Source organism: Psammomys obesus, unplaced genomic scaffold (genome assembly GCF_907164565.1).
Source record: "Psammomys obesus unplaced genomic scaffold, mPsaObe1.curated_primary_1811, whole genome shotgun sequence".
Taxonomy (NCBI): domain Eukaryota; kingdom Metazoa; phylum Chordata; class Mammalia; order Rodentia; family Muridae; genus Psammomys; species Psammomys obesus.
In genome coordinates, this window is record NW_026585626.1 from 14,069,395 (window position 1) to 14,091,928 (window position 22,534).

Below are 22,534 nucleotides of genomic sequence, written 5' to 3' on the forward strand. Positions count from 1 at the left end.
AGTAGAGTATTTGCCCATAGGTAGAAGCCCTCGATTCAATTCCTACTAAATGCATGTGGTTATGTACAGATAGACTAGCATTTTATTTTTTGCATAGATAATCTTTCTTATCGCAATGCCATTCTTTAATAAAGGTCTTAAGGTTTTGCGTTTTACAACTCTAAATACTGTTATCTGTTCAGTTTTAGGACATTAGTAGTATATTGTTACTTTCTTGTCTGTAAAGTTTTAGCTTATTTTCTCTAAAATGTCTCTTATTAATCTGTTCAGGAACTACAAATTGAAGCCTTTTAGGTTACATAACTTAATACTTGTAAAAAGATAGTTAAATACAGAAGTTTCCCAGTTGTTAGTTACTCTAAGTAGTAGAATTTATATTGATGATAACAGTTCTATTTAACTGAGGCAAACCCTAAACAAAATTTTTGAAATCTCAGTATCATATTTCTCTAGGTATACTTTGTTCATCTTTTTTTTCCATCTAATTAACCCTTTACTGAAGATAGAGGTTTCTTTCATCTTCAGTGATATATTTGTGCTTATCTTTATTTTAATAGGATTCTGTAACTAAACTGGAAGATATGAACAAAGAGTTTGAACAATCACATAGAAACTATGTAAAAGAAATTGAAAGCTTTAAAAATGAATTGATTGCAGTGCACTCAGAGCATAGTAAAGAAAAAGCCATCTTGCAAAAAGAACTGGAAGATGCAGTAAATAAGCAGTTCGAGCTGTTAGAACAGCTTAAATCTCAGAGTGATGCTGAAGACACTGTTAAAAAACTACAAGAAGAGATTCAGAACATTACGGCAGTATTTGAGGAACAAATTTTATGTCTAAAAAAGCAGTTAGAAGCTACCAACAATGAAAAAAATCAAGAGATTATTCATCTCCAAAAAGTCATTGAGGACAACACTGAACACTACCAAAAAGATATTAATACTTTTCAAGAAGAGATTTTGCAGCTGAGAGCTACACACAAAGATGAAGTTAATGAGCTGATGTCTCAAATGGAAACATCAGCTAAAGAACATGAGGCAGAAATAAACAAGCTAAAAGAGAATAGGTTGCTACAGTGTGGGGCAAATGAGAACATTCAGGGGAAATACCAATGTGAATCAGAAAACTTAAGTGAAGGCATCTCAGATACAAACCAGGAGAGTCTAAATTGCTCTGTGCCCTTACCGGAAGATCCTGTTGCAGAACAAACAGTGTATGATAAAGTCAGGCAGTTGGAGGATTCCTTAAAAGAACTGGAATCTCAACACAGTATCTTAAAAGATGAGGTGACTTACATGAATAATCTCAAGTTAAAACTTGAGATGGATGCACAACATATAAAGGACGAGTTTTTCCATGAGCGAGAAGACTTGGAGTTTAAAATTAATGAACTGTTACTAGCTAAAGAAGAACAGGGCTATGTAGTAGAAAAATTAAAATATGAGCGAGAAGATTTAAATAGACAGCTTTGCTGTACTGTGGAACAACACAACAAAGAAATACAGCATCTTCAGGAACACCATCAGAAAGAAATCTCTGAACTAAGTGAGACATTTATGTCAGGTTCAGAAAAAGAAAAGTTAGCATTAATGTTTGAAATACAGGGTCTTAAAGAACAGTGTGAAAGTCTACAACATGAAAAGCAAGAAGCGGTCCTAAATTATGAGAGTTTACGAGAGATGATGGAAATTTTACAAACAGAACTCGGAGAATCCGCTGGAAAAATAAGTCAAGAGTTTGAAACAATGAAGCAACAACAAGCATCTGACGTTCATGAGCTTCAACAGAAGCTGAGAACTGCTTTTAATGAAAAAGATGCTCTTCTTGAAACTGTGAATCGCCTCCAAGGAGAAAATGAAAAGTTACTGTCTCAACAAGAATTAGTACCAGAACTTGAAAGTACCCTAAAGAACCTTCAGGCAGACAATAGCATGTACTTAGCCAATCTTGGTCAAAAAGATATCATGTTACAAGAATTAGAAGCAAAGATAAGTTCTCTTGCTGAAGAAAAAGATGATTTTATAAATAAAATAAAAACTTCCCATGAAGAGATAGATCATCTCCATCAGAAATGGGAAAGGGAACAGAGATTGACTGTAGAACTCAGGGATGCAGCAGAGCAAACTGCCCAGCACAACAGTGAACTGAGAAAAAGAGTAACTGAATTAACAGGGAAACTAGATGAAATATTAAGAGAAAAGAGTCAAAATGATCAAAACATTATGGTTCAAATGAAAACGATGACTGAAGACCAAGAAGAATTGTCATCTAAAATCAAGTCTCTTTATGAGGAAAATAATAGACTACACTCCGAAAAGGTCCAACTGAGTAGGGATTTGGAAGCTCTTCAATCTCAAAAAGATTTTGCCCTAAAAGAACATGTTACTGATTTGGAAAAGAAACTCCAGTTAATAGTTGAAGAGCGAGATGATTTAAATAAACTGCTTGAAAATGAGCAAGTTCAGAAGTCATTTGTCAAAACTCAGTTGTGTGAGTATCTTAAACAAGTGAGGCCAAGCATTTTAGAAGAAAATGAAGAGGATATTGTAAAAGTTGTACAAGCTGTAGGTGAATTTTTAGCAAAAATAAAGGAAGAAAAACGAGACTTGGTATTTGAATGTGATGAGAGAGTATTAGAATTAGAAAAAAAGATTAAGTGCCTTCAAGAGGAGATGGTAGTTCAGTGTGAAGAACTCAGGGCTTCACAGAGAAACTCTGAGCAAGAGAAAATTCTCCTAAAGAAAGAATTAGAAGAAGCCATATCAACAAAAGAGGCCCTGAAACTTGATGTTCTAGAAATGAAGAATGCTAATGAAAAAAAAAGCCTTGAAAATCAGACTCTTTCAACTCAGGTTGAAGAAGTATCTCAGACATTAAACAGCAAAAATGAAATCCATGATAAAAATGTTGTTGTAATGGACCATGACAAATTAAGGCTATTGCTTGAAGAAAGAGAATCTGAACTACAAGATGTGAGAGCAGAACTGATACTGTTAAAGGTACCATTATTTTGAATTTGATTGATTCAAATAAATCCTTAGCTCTGGTCACAGGTTATAGAAAATACATGCATTAACATTTTTACTGTCTGAAATCAGAAGTAAGGTTTTAGCATTTAGGCTCAAGCAACAAATTTCTGGCAAATGAATTAAGCACTTTTCATGTGGTGTGACTAGTCATTAACAAAACTAATCAAGAAAAACTCAGAACTGTCCTCAGTACAAAGACAGCGCTTTAAATTTTAAAAATTTTTAAAGAATACTGTTAATCAAAAAAATGAGCTATAGTGACATTCTGTTTTAGTTAACATTTTAAAATTGTCTTAGAAATTGTGTTGTGAAGTTATGATAAGCAATGACCATGTCATCATTTCTTTATTATGTATATATTTGGAGTATGTCAGATTTTTCATCTTGCCCTTTGGTACTATTTTAGTAAAGGCCATATACATAATAAATTTGGTATTGCTTGTTTTATCAATAGAAAATAAAAATAAGCAAATTACTATTTATGTGGTTTTTCTTGGTAAACATTTTCTCATAATTAAAATGTTGACAATTTGAATGAAATGAATTCTGGTTTAGGGATTCTTTTGCTTTTTTCTCTATAAAATCTAGGATTCCTTAGAGAAATCGCCTTCTGTAAAAAATGATCAACTCTCATTGGTAAAAGAGCTGGAAGAAAAAATAGGTAATTATGGTTTTATATGTGTTGTCACCATTAATTAGTCAAATATCTTATTAGTGTTTAAGATAGATTGAGAAATATAGTCTCAATTAATGAGTTATTAAATACTCAGTAATTGGGTGCCTTTTCCTCATTCCCCAATTATCCTTCTGCCATCTCTTTGCCTTCTTATTCAAATGCCACTTCTATCATTTAACCCAAATAAAAATGCTGCTGTAACTCTATTTATAATTGATTCTGTGAATTAACTTTGGATTTTTTTATCCACTCAGACATTTTGAGTACTCAGCTGTTCTATATAATGGCAAAAGCAGGCCAAACAATGTATAGACAGTATGCTCATTAACAGAATTAAAGAACTTGTTAACAGGAAGAGGTTAAGTTCAGTAGTTAGGTATGGACAGGAGATGCTCATGAAGAAAGATAGTTGCCTGAAAAATATCACACAAGAATAAAAAACATTGTAGCAAGAAGGAACAGCAGGTGGTTGTCTCTTGATTTTTTTTTTTTAAATAACATCAAGGAGACCATAAAGTTCCCAAGGAGTAGCTGATTATAAACGCACTAGTGCAATGCACAGAAGAGTTAAACCTTCATATGTGTCCATCGGTTCTTTTTACTGACTTTATGGACTAGTTCTTTTTTGTTGGTGGTTTTGTTTTGTTGTTTTTATTTGGCTGTCTTAGACCCCCTTTGTAGACCAGGCTGGCCCTGAACTCAAACAGATCTGCCTACCTCTACCTCCCTGAGTGCTGGGATTACAGGTGTGCACCACCGTGCCTGGCTTAGGGATGAACCCTTTTGTTCCTGTTGAAATATGAAGAAATAAAGACTTAGCAAGTGTCATATGTTGTGTCCATGATTCCTTAGTTTATTACCCAGTTAACTTGGGGAAAGGAGAATGGAAAAGAGTTCAGAATGACTCCCAGGTTTCTGTTGAAAATGGTTGAAGTGAAATAGTATGCTCAAGTTTAGACTAATATATCTAGCATGCATAGGATGCTATATATCTCTGAAACTGAGATAATTAGCATAAATGTAGAAAAATGAATAGTCAAATTATGGGATTAAAAAGCCAAAGGTTAGGCTGGAGAGATGGCTCAGAGCACTGGCTGTTCTTCCAAAGGTCCTGAGTTCAATTCCCAGCAGTCACATGGTAGCTCACAACCATCTATAATGAGATCTGTTGCCCTCCTCTGGCATGCAGGTGTACATGCAGACAGAACACTGTATACATAATAGTTAAATAAATCTTTAAAAAAAAAAAAAAGCCAAAGGTTGAGATCTTCAAATCAAAAAAAAAAAAAAAAACAAAAAAAAACAAAGAACAAAAAAACAAAAAAGATAAGGACCAAAGACAGTTCTGTCTTTAAATGACAGAAGCAACAAAGGGGATTGAGAAGAAGCAGCTAGAAGGTAGGGAATCATTGAACAAAAGTCCGAAAGTTATGTGCAGGTGACAGACATGGGAAAACCTTTAACTGATGCTGATGATGATAAGTGTGTGCTGAGAGGTATCCATTTTAAGTTAAGCAACACAGAGGACAATTTCCTGCTGTGCTGGGGCCAAGGCTTGGCTGCAGTGGCCTTCTAGAAAAAGATGGGGAAGAGAAATTTGAGATGATATATGCAGACAACTCTTTGAAGAGTTTTGCTCTGTAAAAGGAGCACTGTGGGTTTGTTTGTTGTTGTTGTTTTTCTAAATGGGAAAACGTGTGTTTGTGATATTTCACCTCCTGTTATGGTCTCTGCCCTGCCCTTTTTAGATTCTACTATCTTTATTCCTGATATACTGATATGTTTCATTTTATTACTACTGTATCTGTATGATGTATATGGCTATACCTGCTATACTATGTATGGAGGTCAGAGGTCAACTTTCAGGAGTCTTTCCTTTCATTGTGAAATGAAAGGATACCAGGGATCAAACCCAGGTCCTCAGGCTTGCATAGCAAGCATTTTTACCTGTGAAACCATTACATCAACCTCGATAATATATTCTTGCTGCATGTTTATAAACTGTTGAGAAAAACAAATCCACTGGAAAGGGGGAACTACTATTCTTAGGCTTGAACAGAAGCAGAGATGTGTTATGCATATGAAACATGAAAGAGTGACAGTGACCTTTGCTACATAGTTCACCATGCATATGCGCACCCAGACTAATAGATATGAATAGAACTCTTAACTGTAGTTAAGAAAAGTTAACAAAAGTAAAGTCCTAAACTCAAGTTTAACTAGAAAAGGTGGTCAAATAGGTGAAGAAAGAGATGTTTACACCTGTGGTCTAGAGATATACTGTGAATGGTTACTTATATGTGCCTTATATCTTTCCTACTTGTCTTGATTTACAAACCATCCCTAAAATCTTCTCATATTCAGCATTAAGAGTCTTAAGAACATGGTTGAGCAAATATCCTTGTTACATACTTGAGCATATTTTGGACATATACCTAGGAATGGCATAGCTGAATCTTAAGGTAGCACTATTCCAAATTTTCTGAGAAAGCACCAGACTTATTTCCACAGAGGTTGTACAAGTTTACATTCCCTCGAGCAATGGAAGAGGGTTCCTCTTTCTCCACATCCTTCCAGCATGTGTTGTCACTTGAGTTTATGATCTTAGCCATTCTGGTGGGTGTAAGGTGTGGTCTAGGGGAAAGTCATAGGAAGAGAAGAGGGAGGGAGGGCAGGATTGGGAGGGGGCAAGAGAGGGGCTACAGCTGGATACAAAGTGAATAAACTATGAATAAATAAAGAAATAACCTTTTTTTAAAAAGTCTTAAGAACTCCAGTTCATAGGTATTTAAGAAATGACTATGTAAAAATAAATTATTCGTAGAGACTTGAAGTTTTACATAATTTATCCCACTTGGCTAATGAATAGTTAAGGTTTCTGTTTACAAAAATCAATAAAGTTCTGACCACTTGACATTAATTTCAAGCTGCAAATTTTGTGTTCAAGAATAAAACTATCTCTGGGGTTAAGACAAGTAATTTCACTATTTTTCCTTTTGACTTTATATATAGTCTTTTCATTTTCTGTTTTAGAAAGTCTGGAAAAAGAATCCAAAGACAAGGATGAGAAAATAAGTAAGATAAAACTAGTTGCTGTGAAAGCGAAGAAAGAACTAGATTCTAATAGGAAAGAGGTAAGCCAACATAAAGGCACAAGATTTTAGAATCCATATATTGTAGAAAATCAAGTGTTTCTGTGTATGAAAAACACTTGCTGTGTTTACAACAGGCCCAGACACTAAGGGAAGAACTTGAATCTGTACGATCAGAAAAGGACCGTTTGTCTGCTTCTATGAGGGAGTTCATCCAAGGAGCAGAAAACTATAAGGTAAAACAGTTACTTTAATACCAGGCCTTATTCATAACTAATAGGTATGCCAGAATTATAAAAAAAAAAAAAAAAAAAGCTGGTACATAAAATACATTGTTTTGGCTAGTGAATTTAAATTGCTCTGTTTTTGTTTTTTTTATAGTACACATTGAAGGTTAGTTTTTGGTTGTATCTGTTTTTGTTTGTTTGTTTTTAGACAGGCTTTCACTGTGTAGCCCTGGCTGGCCTAGAAATAGAAATCCACCTGGCTCCCAAGTGCTGGAATGTAAGGCATGTGCCACCATGCCTGGTAAAGTTAGCCTTTAAATAGTGCTTTTAAAATATTGTTTCTTAAAAGTAAAAATCTGTTTGGGGATTTCCTCATAGAAAATGTAAGAAAAATATAGCGGACGTGATTTAGTATGCTACGGCAAAGTAAATATACCTGAGACTTCAGATAGATCTAGAGGGAAAGTAGAAATACAATTACTTGGAGGTAATACACCTGTTTACTTTAATAACACCAGACAATTTTTTTTCAAGTCTGACAAGATCACTAAATGCAAAGTAAATATTACATTTTTCATGTATTTATTCATTCAACAAGATTTATGTAGATGGGCTAAATTCCTGGTTGTGGACAGACTTTCCTAAATTCCTGTCCCCTTAGTCTTAAATTCTAGTAGCAGTAACAAGGAGACAAAAGGACAAGGTGGGATAGGAGCTCTACAAGGACCAAACATATCTGGGCACAGGGTCTTTTCTGAGACTGACACTCAACCAAGGACCATCTATGGATATAACCTAGAACTTCTGCTCGGATGTGGCCCGTGGTAGCTCAGTAACCAAGTAGTTTTCCAAAGTAAGGGGAACACGGACTATTTCTAACAGGATCTCAAGGGCAGGCTGTTTGACACACACACACACACACACACACACACACACACACACACACACCCTACACACACACACACACACACACACACACACACACACACACACACACACACACACCCCGGGGAGGAGCAGTCTGTTAGGCCACAGAGGAGGACTTTGCAGCCAGCCCTGAAGATACCTGATAAAACAGGGTCAGATGAAAGGGGAGGAGGTCCTCCCCTATCAGTGGACTTGGAAAGGGGCAGGGAGGAGACCAGGGAGGGAGTGTGGGGTTGGGGAGGGAATGAGGGAGCGGGATACAGCTGGGACACAGAGTTAACAAAATGTAACTAAAAAGAAAAAAATAATAAAAAAAGAAAAAAAAAAGGACAAGGTGGATTCTGTATAGAACAGTGAGTAGGGAAAAGATGATGAACAGTAGAATTCTAATATCAAACTCAGAGTAACAGAAGACATAGAGGCTCCAACACATATAACAGGCTGTCTTCTAAACACTTTCCTGTCTTGAATACATAGTTTTCAGAAGAACTAGTAGAACTATCTTGTCATCACCAGTTGACAAGTCTCTGAAGCACAGAGAGTCAAGGTCACAGCCTTAAATGTCTTAAGAGACTAGTAACACTGCAAAATTGGAATCTTACCAATTGTTCCCATTCTGTTTATTTGCCAACTAAGTTATAATATACCACACAAGTTTGCAAACAGAAATAAGGGAAGAAAGAATTAGAAAGATAGTTGAAGAAAATATAATCCACTCTATGTTACACTGTATACACCAAAATAAATTCTGTATGTAAGAAACATTTTTTAATATCTAAAATAAAATTCTCAGCTCTTTACTAATGGTACCAAATACTTTTGCTGAACTTTAAAGCAATTTTTGAAAAAAAAATTAAAGATTAAACTTATACCTGGTTTAATTCTGGGGAAAATTAGTAGATTATGGTATTATAAAATGTAAAAAAGCAAAATCCTAATGTAGCTCACCCATGAAAGAGGAATAAGCTCTTATTTAAATTTTAAATGTGTTTTTAGTGGATTTGTAAGATTGGATAAATTAAAGGTACTAATCTTTTGTCATATTGCCAAATGCTAGTTTTCACTTTTACATTTTCATATTGAGTATTTTAAGAGTTTCAAATGAATTCTTAATGTGTCAAGATGGCTTGATTGTATGTTCAGACCTAGTGAATGCCTCATAACTTAAAGTTAAATCTTGTCTTTTATTGAAGAATCTTTTGTTAGAATATGATAAGCAGTCAGAACAGCTGGATGTGGAAAAAGAACGTGCTAATAATTTTGAACATCATATAGAAGACCTTACCAAACAATTAAGAAATTCAGCTTGCCAGGTAATTTCAAGTTAGATAAATTTAGACAAGCAAATTAGAGTAAATACATCTTAATCTCATTTTCTTTTGCATAAAATGTTAAACTGGTCAGAAGTTATTTTTTATTTTTCTGTATTAGGAGAAGAATTTGACTAAGTAGCTAACAGTATCCTGTTTTACTTTTCTTACTATTGAGTGATGGGGTTTGTTATTGTTAATTTTAGTACCACACCATTACTGTACATGAGCTTGAAGACGTCAGCTAACCTCAGTCCATCAGGACTTTGGTTTGGGTTTTCTATTTTTGCTTTTTATTTTATGGAAGGTTTACAATCTTTCTGGCTTATAAGGTTTGGCAGGTCAATGTCACAGTGATTGGATTTTTTTTGTTGTTGTTTTCTTTGTTTTGTTTTTAACTTATTCTTGACTTAATAGTAATTCTGTCTGGTTGATTGTGAAATCACTTTTCATTCTGTGCTAATGTTCTCATTAAGCATTTTACCTTCTGTATATGTTTACTCTATGTTCACAGTAATGAGTCACTTGTTTTCTAGTGTGAGAAACTAAATTCAGACAATGAGGATCTCCTGGCTCGTATTGAGACACTGCAGTCTAATGCCAGGTTATTAGAAGCACAGATCTTAGAAGTTCAGAGAGCCAAAGGAGTAGTAGAAAAAGAACTAGAAGCTGAAAAACTTCAGAAAGAGCAGAAAATAAAGGTAAGAACAGCCCAGAGACTAGTTCCCATACCTACAGTGGTATTTTAATCACATACTGCTTGAATGAATGGTCTTACTGAGTCCATTTATGAGTACACCTTTGTTAATTCCTTAATATATGCCAACTCTACACTGGAGAATCTGTTCTAGTTTTATATACTAGGCATATAGTTTTTAAAGTTTTGAAACATAATCAAACATCTTATGATTTGTGTATGGTATGTATTTATACGTAACAAATGTCTTCCCTAATTTTGGCTGTATTGTGGGTTGCTTACTTTTAGGAACATGTCAGTACTGTAAATGAGCTCGAAGAACTCCAGCACCAGTTTCAAAAGGAAAAGAAGCAACTTCAGAAAACCATGCAAGAATTAGAACTTGTTAAAAAGGTACACAAATACTCTCCAGAGAGAGAACCATTGACAGAGTGCCTGCTTAGCATGCCTAAAGCCCTGTTTTTGATTCCTAGCACCTTAGAAACAAAGAAGTGTTCATAGAATAACATAGCTTATACTATTGCAATTCATACACATGAAAAATATTTTAAGTATTGCCTATAATATAAAATAATCCATTATAAATTGTTAGCCTCAGCAAATTGAAACTTGAACTTTATTTCTCTAAGTACTTGTCTGTTTAGAAGAACCTAGGTTCATGAGTTTATTTCATTTTCTATGTGTGATTGCTGTATTGTATGACACATGGATATTTACTATCAAAGCCTAAAACTTAATCCCTCTCTACTTTTTCAAAAAGTATTTCGTAGCAGGTGTTGAAATAGTTCATAAATAAGATCCGTAAGACTAGAACTACTAATTGTGACTAATTAAAGTTAGTCAAGTAAAATGGAGTTCAAAAAGTTGAATTTTAAACTGTTAGAGGACCCTTGATGAAAGTACAATTACAAACTGTTAAGCTTCTCATTTCCTCATTACATTATATTTATGCTACAGAAAAACATAATAAAACCTACTTATTCTTGTGGCATGATTATACTAGTTTAACAGATTAGCTGTCCTAGTAATATGTAAATCTTTTATAAACTATACAGGATGCCCAGCAGACCACATTGATGAATATGGAAATAGCAGATTATGAACGTTTGATGAAAGAATTAAATCAAAAATTAACAAATAAAAACAGTAAGATAGAGGATTTGGAACAAGAAATAAAAATTCAAAAACAGAAACAAGAAACCCTACAAGAAGAAATGAGTGAGTAAAACAATTCACTTTACTTTATAACTGCCTCATAACATGATAAAGAGAACAGCATGAGTCATTCACTCATACAATCCCCCCCTTCCTATCTCCCCTTCTTTCTTTCTTTCTTTCTTTTTTATAGACAAGAGTCTCCATGTATAGTCCTGGCTGGCCCAGAACTAAATTGCAGATATCTGCCTGCCTTTGGCTCCTAAGTGTTGGTTAAAGGTGTGTGCTACCATGCCCAGCCATTCATACAAGTCTTTAATCACCAGCAGATGTGTTGAGGACCAAAGGGTCAAACCACTTGCGATTAAGAGGTTAATGGTCCACAGAGTGTTTGGTGCAAGGTACCTGTCATATTTGTTCACGTTTTATTGGTTGTCAGCAGATTAGGAAATTTTAAATAGCAATGAAACGTTCCTTTTTAAGGTGATTGTATGGATTTTACCCATAAAAATATATTCTCACGTTATCATTAAACACTATAAGTCCCTTTAAGTATCCCAAAATGGCTTATTTTCTTAGTTTGAGTAATTTCAAGAGATTTCTTTAGTGATTTCTTCTTTGACTCCTCAAGTCATGTAAAAATTTGTTATTTACTTTCTAAATATTGAAAGGATTCTTTTCAAATACTTAGTGAGTTCCAACTTAAGTCCTTTGTAATTACAGTACTTTATGGTTTCCAGTCCTTTTCAGTGTGTTTTGGGCCTGTGATATCTGAGTGAGTTTTCTTTGTGTACTTGACAACAGTGTTGTTGTATAATAATTGGTGGATATCAGTTAGCAGATGAGTTCAGGTCATTTGATTTTCAAATCATAATGGTTTTTCTCTCTTCTTCCATGTACTGAGAGAGCTGTGCTGAAATCTCAAACCATAATTTTGGATCTCTTTTTCTTTTCAGTTCTGCCACTTTTTTATTTCATTTATTTAGAAAGTTTAGTATTGGGTGCATTTATACTTACAGAATTGTTACATATTCCTAATGATTTGATCACTCTTCCTGTGAATGTTCTTTTCTAGCCCTGTTATTTCCTAATACTTATACAACTATAGCCTTTTGATTGTTTACATTTGGCTTTTAACCTGAGTCAATGGTACGTTCTCCTCTGCAGCCCCTGGAGCTGAGAATTGAACCCACAAATTGAACTAAATCCCTAATACTTATGTGTTCTTTTATGTTTTATATGTATGTCTTATTTTCAGTTGTCTTCTGTCTCTGGGTATAAGCATGTGAGTGAGTGTAGGTACCACAGTCGCTGGAGGAGTTGGATCCCCTGGAGGCTGGGCTTACAGGCAGTTATAAACCAACTTCAGTCCTCTGAAAGAGCAGCACTGCCCTTAGCCACTGAGCAGTGCTCCAGCTTCCACAGCCTTTTAAATAGCACTACAACTGGGTTTTTGCTTTTTCCTCCAAATTAAGTCTCTGCTGTTGAAATATTTGAGCCAGTTTTAAAGTGATTGCCTATGAAATCTGTGCTGGTACTTTCTTGTTCTCTGTTTGCTTTTTCCTCTTTTTTAAAAAATATTTTACAATCATATTCATGGTGCTAATTTGCTGTACTTTGATTATGGTATTTAAAGTTTTAGTTTAAATTTTGAGTTTATCATTGATTACTTGCAAGTAGCAAATATCCCAACATGGAATGGAGTTTCTGGAAATTCCTATTATTGTGTCTTTGTATTCACTAATCCATAGTATACAATCTGCTTTTTTTGGGAGGGGGACGATGTTTTTGTGTTTTGGTTTGGTTTGGTTTTGATTTTGGTTTTGGTTTGGTTTTTCAAAGCAGGATTTTCTCTGTGTAACCTTGGCAGTCCTAGAACTCACTCTGTAGACCAGGCTGGCCTTGAACTCAGAGTTCCGCCTGCCTCTGCTGGGATTAAAAGGCTTGCGCCACCACCACCTGGAGTATCTAATCATATATAGTGAAGATTTCACTTTAGATATTGAATGTCATTTTTATCTCTAGATATTGTTTGGCTCATTTTTTTAATTGTTCTATTATGTTAATGTTTTAAATCTTTGCACATATTTAATAGCTGTTTAATGTCTGTGCTTGCTAGTTCATCATTTGTATAAAATATGGTTCTGTTTCTGTTCATATTTTTCTCCCAGTTATGTATCATATTTTCTTTCTGAATCCCTGTGCAAAACACAGGGTTTCTTCACCCTGCCTGGTAGCTAATGGTCATAGGTCGCCCTGTGTGAGATCTAACGTGTTGACACTGCAGCACTGCTCATTGTTCTTTTCCTCAGGGTCATTTACATCTCAGCAAGGCCAATAGCTGTTTCCAAGCTCCACTCTTACACTGTATTCTATAAGTTGTCCCCTGCACAAGCTAGAACAGGAAGGACACCTCACCCTCTTTGTGTACCATCTTCTAGGAATCACTCTACTATTTCTTGATCAGGTGTCAAGGGGAAAGGTGTCGTTATTCTGTTGCTTCATTGTGTGTGATGGGAAAGTTTAAGTCTAGACCCTATTACTCTATGGCCAGAAGCAGAATTTCCATAAAGTTCTATGAAATGGCTGCCATACAATGACTTCAGATATGTAAGTGAAGAGAAAGGAGTCACTAAGGTAGAGCCACACAGAAAAATCAGATTAAAGGTCAGCACCTGAGGAGCTTCCTGTGTCTCCTTGCTAAGCTCTGTAAGTGTATCAAAAAACTCCACAGAAGACAGACAGAAACATGATCAGAAGCTGGGAAAATTTGCCATAAAAGTACAGATCTTGAGAGGCTGTGCTAAGGACTCCAGGAAAAGAAGAAAACCTCAGAAGTAGGGATAGGAGTGCAACCACATGGGTAGCGTTCTCATTACTCTCTCACATGTCTATACATTTTTCTCTGATGTTATTTTACCACAGGTATCTATCTTGTTTCTGTATTTTCCCCATTTCTGTTCACTCTTGAATACCCATGGAATTCTTCTAATCCTAGGTGCTTCTTGTCCTATGAAACTTTCCTCATTGATGTTAAATTTGTATAACCTTTGAACATGTGGCCTTTTTGTGTTTCATTTCTAGCATGTAGACATGGCTTTGCATCATCTTGTAAAATGTCATCTCCCAATTTTATTCTCTGTGACCTCAATAACTCCTCATAACTTACATATCATAATTCCTGGAGCATTTTGCAGGGCTCCCTGTGTAATCTGTACTTTATAAAATACTTTCAGATTTGAGCAAATACTTGTCAGGAGGCAGCTGAACAAGGTTTGCTGTAGTAGAAAGCAACTCCCGTCTCTGTTTGCCAACTATCTGTATTTGTCTATGTAGTGCTAATCTAAAAATGAGAAGGGCCAACTGGTAGGTATGCGTGTCTTGGGTCTGTGTCACCTCTCCGTAGCTTGTTTTCCAGCTGTAGACTGACTTACCCTGCCCATTCTACACAGTAGTAAGTCCACTTCCCTACTTGATACTTGGGTTGTTCTTTACTTCTGTTAACAAGAATGGTTTTGGCCTTTATTATATTTTAACTTGTTCCATAGTAAGCACCCTTTCATGCACAGTCCTCCCACAAAGAAGTTATTGCCTCTTCCTTGCTATCACAAAAGCAAATCTCAGTTATATGCCTTCTGTTTTATAACTGTAAATACATAGTGCCCTTTAAGGTACTTTTTATTTTGTTTTGTTGAGACAGGGTCTCATATAGACTAGGTTGGTAGGCTGCCCTTAAACTCATGATCTTGCCTATGCCTCCCAAATGCTGGAGTTATAGATAGACACTCCCACACCTAACTTTTTGAAGTACCTTTTAAAGGTACTACCTTCACATGTACACTAAATATAAGTATGCCTTTATTTAAGTGATGTATGCCTAAATATTTACAAATGAACAAATTTGCTTTAAAATCATCTAGTAGAGTGTTAGAGTGGCTCAGAGGTTTGTACATTTTCTGTAATGAGCCAAGTAGTAAATTTTTGGCTTTGTACGCTGCACAGTCCCTGTGGTGGTTCCTTAAGACACCAATGTGTTCTTTTTTAAACTATATTCAGAAAACTAGCTCTGGGCTGCACTTTGCTGAACTTGTCAGGTAGGGTGCAGTAAGGTTGGCTAAGGGTTGTTAAGTGTTTGAGGTGGGTGACTGGCACAGGGGAATGCATTATAGCATGTGTTTGAAAAGCCCTACATGAAGAGCTGACATGAGTTTCTGGTGAATTAATATGAAGAAAAAAATTATCATTTGTGTGTCATGTTCACTAATAAAGATCTCTCATCTCTTTCTTTGTGGGCCAGCTTCACTGCAGTCTTCACTTCAGCACAATGAAGAAAAAAACACCAAAATCAAACAGCTGCTTGTGAAAACCAAAAAGGAACTGGCAGATGCAAAGCAAGCAGTATGTTCATTTCTCAATACCATGTTTTTGTGTTTACTCATTTATCAGTCTCTTTATTGTTTACTTTAACCATGGTTCTCATTCTCTAGGAAACAGATCACCTACTACTACAGGCATCTTTAAAGGGTGAGCTGGAAGCAAGCCAGCAGCAAGTAGAAGTCTATAAAGTAAGATTTTAAATTTTTTGTAAAGCTTTTTCCATGTAGAAATAAGTTACTATTTAGATGGGCTAGAGAGCTGTCTCAGCAAGAAGAGCACTGGCTAATCTTGTAGGGGACCCAGGTTCAATTCCCAGCACCCACATGGTGGCTCATGACCATCCGTAAACCACCCCACCATCACTGTACACCCTCATTACCCCAGTTTCAGGAAATCTGAGACCTTGTGGTGACCTCTGTGGCACTAGCCACACATGTGGTACATAGACATACACACAACATCCATACACCTAAAAACTAATAGTAGTTTTTTTATTTTGTTTTTGTGTTTGTCTTTTTAAAGAAAGAAAAATTACCTTTTAGAAGTGTTTCTATCAAGTAAGGAGTTACCCTTTTAGGGGTACGTAGGAAGATTGCTTAGCTCTTTGCAGAAACAGAAGCAGTAAAGTCTAGTAATGCTAATGACCACCACGCATTTGCAGGTCTAATAGTCTAGAATAGTGCAAATAAAATAAACATGGCCCAAAACTTTATATCTCTCCTCTGACTGAAAATACAGTTGCAAGAAGCAATATATGAGCTGGTTTTATATTTGCTGTATTTTTATGTATAATGTCCAATGAGATTTAATTAAACATTAAATATTTAGTCTTATATTGTGCAAATACTGGCATAAGAAAAAATCAGCCTAATAGTAAGAAAATGTTCTACTCATACCAGAAAGTAATCCACTCTAAGTTATGTCATTTAATTTGTCTCTCCCCAGATTCAGCTGGCTGAGATAACTTCTGAGAAACACAAAATCCATGAGCATCTGAAGACTTCTGCAGAACAGCACCAGCGCACACTGAGTGCATACCAGCAAAGGGTGGCGGCACTGCAGGAAGAGAGCCGCACTGCCAAGGTGTGTCCTTCAGGACTGAAACCCCTGGGGTTTTATTACTCCAGGGCCATGTTCCCCTTAGCTGTTTGGCAGTTAAGAGCACTTGGCAGATGCACACCCAGTTGAGTTCATCTGTTCAAACCCAATTGCATGGCCACTCTAACATTATTGGAATAGTATTTCTTTATATGTTTGTTTATTTATGTCTGTGTGAGTTGTGTGGAGGTCAGAGGCCAGTTTTCAGGAGCTGGTTTCTGCTGCTGCACTGTGTGCTCTGGCCAGCTGGCCCCATGCAGTTTTCCTGTCTCTGCTTCCTGACTGGCCCCGGGAGCATAGGGATGGTAAATGCATACTTTCTGATCTGGCTTGTGTTTTTTTAAACATGGGGTTTCAGGGCTCAAACCCAGGTTTTTCAGGCTTGCACAGCTAGTACTTCTAGCCATTGAGCCATCTCCCCGGCTCTCGACAGCATTTTTCTATAAAAGGAAAAACATGAGTATAATGTCTAGCAATTTGTGTTTGTAAAAATGTCACATTTATTAAAAAAAAATTTTGGGGGTGGAAATCACTGCAGTTTTTCTGAGGTTTAAATAATTGTGACATTCTTTTTTGTTTGGTTTGGTTTGGTTTAGTGTTTTTTCCCAGACAGGGTTTCTCTGTGTAGCCTTAGCTGTTCGGGACTTACTTTGTAGACCAGGCTGGCCTCAAACTCAAATCCTTTATCCACCTGTCTCTGCCTCTAATCCCCCTGAGCGCTGGGATTAAAGGCATGTGCCACCATGCCTGGCTTAATAGTGACATCCTGATAGAATGCCCATTGGACCTGCTTCCCTGGCTTCAACATACAAAGCATTTAGTTACTTTAACAGCTTTGTTAGAAGTATCTCTCTTATCCAGGTGTTTGTGACAGTGGGGGAGTCTATAGATCACTTCAGAAATGCACAATTTAGCTTTTATCACTGTGTATTGAAAATGAAGTTTAAGTGAATTATGTCTTTGAGAATCAGTCTTCTTTGTTTATAAGAAAAGAAAATATAATAGGTTAAAATAATCTGTAAGGCTGGAGAGATGGCTCAGAGGTTAAGAACACTGGCTGCTCTTCCAAAGGTCCTGAGTTCAATTCCCAGCAATGGCTCACAGCCATTTACACAGGGGTCTGATGCCCTCTTTTGGCATATAGGTGTACATATTACATTCGTCTACATAAAATAAAGAAATAAATATTTAAAAATAAATAAATAAAATAATCTGTAAAATAATAGAAGCAAACAGTGTCATTATAAAGGTTATGAGTAGTGAGTCTACTGTGGTGGAAAGTCAAGAACCCATGAAGTCAAGGGTTTTAAAAGAGGTCAGGCCAACAGGACTGGGTTTCAGTTTCTGTTAAGTCTGCTGTTTTGGGGTTTGGCATGTTGTTAGTTTTATGAGACAGGGACTCACTCTGTATCCCATACTGACATGATCTGTAACTCATAGTATAGCCCAGGCTGGCCTCAAACTCTTAGCAATCTTCCCACTTCTGCCTCTTGCCTACTGAGATTGCAGGGAAGAGCTGCCATACCCAGCCCCAGGATTCACTTTTTAGGAGCATAAATAATGAGCTAGTGTCTTCATTTTCACAGATTTTTTTTTCTTTAATTCAATAGCCTCTGAAAGGACATAGGAGATTCATGTCACAGTAACAATTTTCTCTCTTTTTTAAATGTTATAGGCAGAGCAAGCTGCTGTCACCTCTGAATTTGAGAGCTACAAAGTCCGAGTTCATAATGTTCTAAAACAACAGAAAAATAAATCTGTGTCTCAGGCTGAAAATGAAGGAGCTAAACAAGAAAGGTAAAGTCTAAGATTTTACCCATACAAATACAAATTCTTCTAAAAGTTGGTTAAAAGTCCCATTTTGATTAAATTTTAGGTACAATTACAGTGAGGTAAGAATTTATTGGTGTCACAATATTTCTAGACATTTATGGAAGTAAACACCAAGGGTGCTATTGCAAGGGTGCTATGTTAAGGCCAGAGTGTGGTCTCTAAGCTATAATAGAGACTTAGTAAGATCTGGACCTGGTAGAAATTTAGGCATTAAAATTAAATTTACATTATAGTATTTATAACTGCCTCCATTTGATTTGAATAGTATATTAATGGTAATTTAAAATTTCCATCCAGATCCATTTTGTAAATTGCTCAAAAATATACCAGGAACAAGAGTGAGATGGATGTGGTGGCACAGTCCATTTAATTCCAGTACATAGGAGGCAGAGCAGGTGGATCTCAGAGAGTTTGAGGCCAGCCTGGTCTACCGAGCAAGTTCCAGGACAGCCTACAGAGCTTTCCAGAGCTACACAGAAAGACTCTGTCTCAGAAAGCGATGGGAGAAGGGGAGGGGATTCAGAAATCTTGTGGCATGTACATTTTGATTGTGTAATAGAGGTCAGTTGTTTAGTTTTATACCTGCTTTTAGAGTTCTGAACAGGACTAATGGTGCTCTGATGTTGGCATGCTTATGTTTCTGCTTCTGTTATTTTCTTTGTTTAGGAACCTCTTAAGCATGGGACTATAATCTTTTGTGTGATATTTTCTCTATCCATAGCTATCATAAAGTATTGACCACTTAGTAAATATCTTAGTAATAGTCATCATTTGTTAAGAACTATTCTGAGCATACCTGAATCTTGAGTTCAAACTACTTGAACATAATGTTTTAAGTTCCTTCCAGTGTTTTATACTTTTTAAACCTATTTCTGTGATTTTTTTTTTTTTAGTAGAGCTTCTTATGAGTGGGAATTGTCACCTTAGAGAAGGTGTCCATTTCTTATACATCTTCTAAGGAACTAATAATGTGTACATTATGGAAGAATTGTGGGTTTTAATTATTTCAACCAAGATTTTATTGTAATTCTAAACAGATTCCTCACTTTTCTTCAGGTATTGCCTTTCACTGAATTTTAACCTCGCACACGATTCTTATAACAGCTACCTTAGAACTGAGTTGTTTCTAACTAATGATAATCCTGTAACTTATAACATAGCCTAGTCTTGATACCACATAATGTCCTATTCCATTTTAGTATGAAATTTTAAACTCAGACAAACCCAAAATCCATTGTTTTTTAACAATTTTAACAGTGCTCAGGAATCCAAGACAGGATTTAAAGCCAGTTTGTGGTCTGTAGCAAGTATAGGCCAACAGCAAGACTCTCAAAAAACTAATTAATTAATTAAATGACTAAACTCAATAGACATTTTTATAAATCTGTAGTGCCTTATACTTACAATTTCATTTTAACATCTTGTTTAAATTATTTTAATTCTTGTGACTCTATTTCCTTTAGAACCATCCACAGTAACAAAAAGTATGACACTGAAGAAACAAACATTTGATGCCACAAAATGGGTTTACCCCCTTCATAAATGTTGTTAAACTATTTCTGTTTTAGGGAACACCTGGAAATGCTGATTGACCAACTGAAAATCAAGTTACAGGACAGCCAAAATAGCTTACAAATCAGTGTGTCAGAGTTCCAGGCACTACAGTCTGAGCATGATACTCTGCTGGAGAGGCACAACCGGATGCTGCAGGAAACCGTGACCAAAGAGGCAGAACTTCGGGAAAAGTAAGGCTGCCAGCAGCAGCAAATGCCATTGATACCAGGCAAGCAGCCTGGCTTTACTTTGTGCTCCTCCCTGGAATTGCAATGAGGAGTAGGACCTTACAGAGGCTTGGTAGCTTTCCCTTACCTACCATCCTGTTACCTTTAAGACAGTCTTTATCTTTACCATTTTTAGAACAACTGACATTTATGTACTGCTGATAACCTACCTCCTTTATAGCATTTATAATCAGGAAAGCATTAAAGTAACTATTTACTAATTAGGCCAACCAATTAAAGTCTGTGTAATTTACAGAGCCCAACTTATATGAACCCCCAAGTCACAACTGGAAAGCATCTATCAGGACAGGTATTCCAATTCCATGTGAGGAGCTTGCTAGCAGCTAGCTTACTGGTAAATCTAGAAGTGTTATTGGTAACACCTGAAGGCTACCAAAAAGTACTCTTTGTGTTTGTATGATGCTGGAGATTGAACTGTTAATTGAAAGAAGGAAAATCCCAATCATTCTGTTTTACCAATAAAGACTCAGGAGCCAGATGTTGGGGTGAAAACCTGCTAGCTCAGAGAGGCAAAGAAAGTAACCAGCTAACCTTCCTTCTCAGCTCAGGTCTGGATGGAAAAAATCGAAAAGGCTCACTAGCTCAAAGGACAGCCCAGGAGCAAAAAGCCAAAACAACCCAAGGCCAAAGGCTTGCTAGCTTAAAGCCCAAAGAGCCAGGGAGTTGAGGAGCTGAAGCCTCAGCTAAAGCAAGAGCTTGATCTAATAGCCCTTTTCTTCTTCTCCCTGTTGTCCTAAATACCCCTGAACTCAAAGTCTCTCCTACTCTTCAATCCCTGTCATCTGGTTTCTTGCTCTTGACCCAGGGTTAACTTTATTAAACCCTGTGTACAGAAAGCTCTTGGATCAAAGGTGTGTGCTAGGGCTGGGTGAACCACACCATACTCACCGGCTTATAATAAACAGAAAGTTCTTGGATTAAAGGTGTGTGATAGGGCTCAGCCATCTCAAACAAGAATTAGAGATTTATGGTCCACAATTTTGGGATTCACTGTGGGATCAAATATACTGCAACATTGAACACAGGCAAGTGCTACACTACTTGTATCCCCAGTGCTCAGAAAATTGTTATAACAGCAAATGGTTCCTCCTTTATATTATTGTAACTATTACAAACAAAATGCTTGAAAAACAGTATGTACAGTATCTGATTAGTCACTATGAACTTGATAATTAAGTATGTTTTTCTAAAGCCAAGCAGGATGGCATACACTTGTAATCTCAGCACTCAAGTTCAAGACCATGGCTACATAACAAGGTTAAGTCCATCATGAGGTATAGTAAGACCCTGTCTTAAAAACAAAAATAGTGATTTTTTTTTTTTGTATCACCGTTACTTCTTTAGCCACTAAATCTGTTTTAACATAATATGGTGTATATATTTATGACAGATAGAAGAAAATATCTTACTAATTACTCTCAGTAGGTGAGACTGGCAGGCATGAGAGTCAGGAGAGGGCAGCTTTCACTCTTTTTCTAATTGCTTCTAATTTTCATGAGCAAATATTCCTGGAAATTTTATTAATGTTTTCTGGTTGAAGTTTGCTAAAAACTAAACGTGACATGACAAAAATACAAATAAACTGTTAAAAAGAAATTGTTGCTCAGGCTGCTGAGATGGCTCAACAGTTAGACAAGCCTGGTGACATGAATTCGGTGCCTTGAACCCATGTAAACGTGGAAGGAGAGAATGGACTACAGAATTGTTTTGTGACTACCATATGTGTGCCCATAATATACCCATCATTTACTAACACACAATAATAATACAAAGAATAAATTTAAATTAATAAAAGTAGTTGCTCCCAAATTGTAGGTCTGCTAACTGATGTCAGCCTGACTGTGTCAAACTCAAGTGGAGAACTGCTGAGAGGCTAATTCCCAGGACTACTGCTGAAGAGTCAAGAAACTGTAGTAGGAAAGCTAGGTGTTAGTGTTTTACAAGGTAATCCAGCAAATCTGATGTAAGAGTTACAAGCAGCTATAATATACCGGATCTTTGTGCTTAAGTGTTTCATTGAATTCAGTGCTAATTCACTCAAAAATTGATATTTTTCTTAAGACTTTCTTTATGAAAAGTATTCTTTTTCACATGTTCAAGGTAATATGAAACAGGTAGATTAATCTTATGTGAGCTGCCCACATAAAGTGACAAGAAATAGTAGAATAATTGTGTGTGTGTTTAAGTGTATAACAGGCTTCTCCTTTATCCCAGGCTATTCTTATCTATTCATTATGTAAATGAGGGTGACCTTGAATTTCTGATCCTTTTACCTCCACCTCCCTTGTGCTGAGATTATAAGCTTATACCA

The 22,534-nt window shown here is 36.2% G+C and overlaps 1 protein-coding gene across 2 annotated transcripts in view; it reads left to right on the forward strand.

Moving 5' to 3' along the window:
- The window catches only part of Gcc2 (GRIP and coiled-coil domain containing 2), a 51,767-nt gene that overhangs the window by 16,307 nt on the left and 12,926 nt on the right, over positions 1–22,534 (forward strand). For both annotated transcript variants that reach the window (XM_055614206.1, XM_055614215.1), the window contains 13 exons: positions 558–2,999; positions 3,618–3,690; positions 6,739–6,839; positions 6,935–7,033; positions 9,145–9,264; positions 9,798–9,962; positions 10,247–10,351; positions 11,014–11,176; positions 15,411–15,511; positions 15,601–15,678; positions 16,436–16,573; positions 18,264–18,385; positions 19,990–20,166. In XM_055614206.1, coding sequence (XP_055470181.1) covers positions 558–2,999; positions 3,618–3,690; positions 6,739–6,839; positions 6,935–7,033; positions 9,145–9,264; positions 9,798–9,962; positions 10,247–10,351; positions 11,014–11,176; positions 15,411–15,511; positions 15,601–15,678; positions 16,436–16,573; positions 18,264–18,385; positions 19,990–20,166 — 3,884 coding nt within the window. The remainder of the gene's footprint in view (positions 1–557; positions 3,000–3,617; positions 3,691–6,738; positions 6,840–6,934; positions 7,034–9,144; positions 9,265–9,797; positions 9,963–10,246; positions 10,352–11,013; positions 11,177–15,410; positions 15,512–15,600; positions 15,679–16,435; positions 16,574–18,263; positions 18,386–19,989; positions 20,167–22,534) is intronic.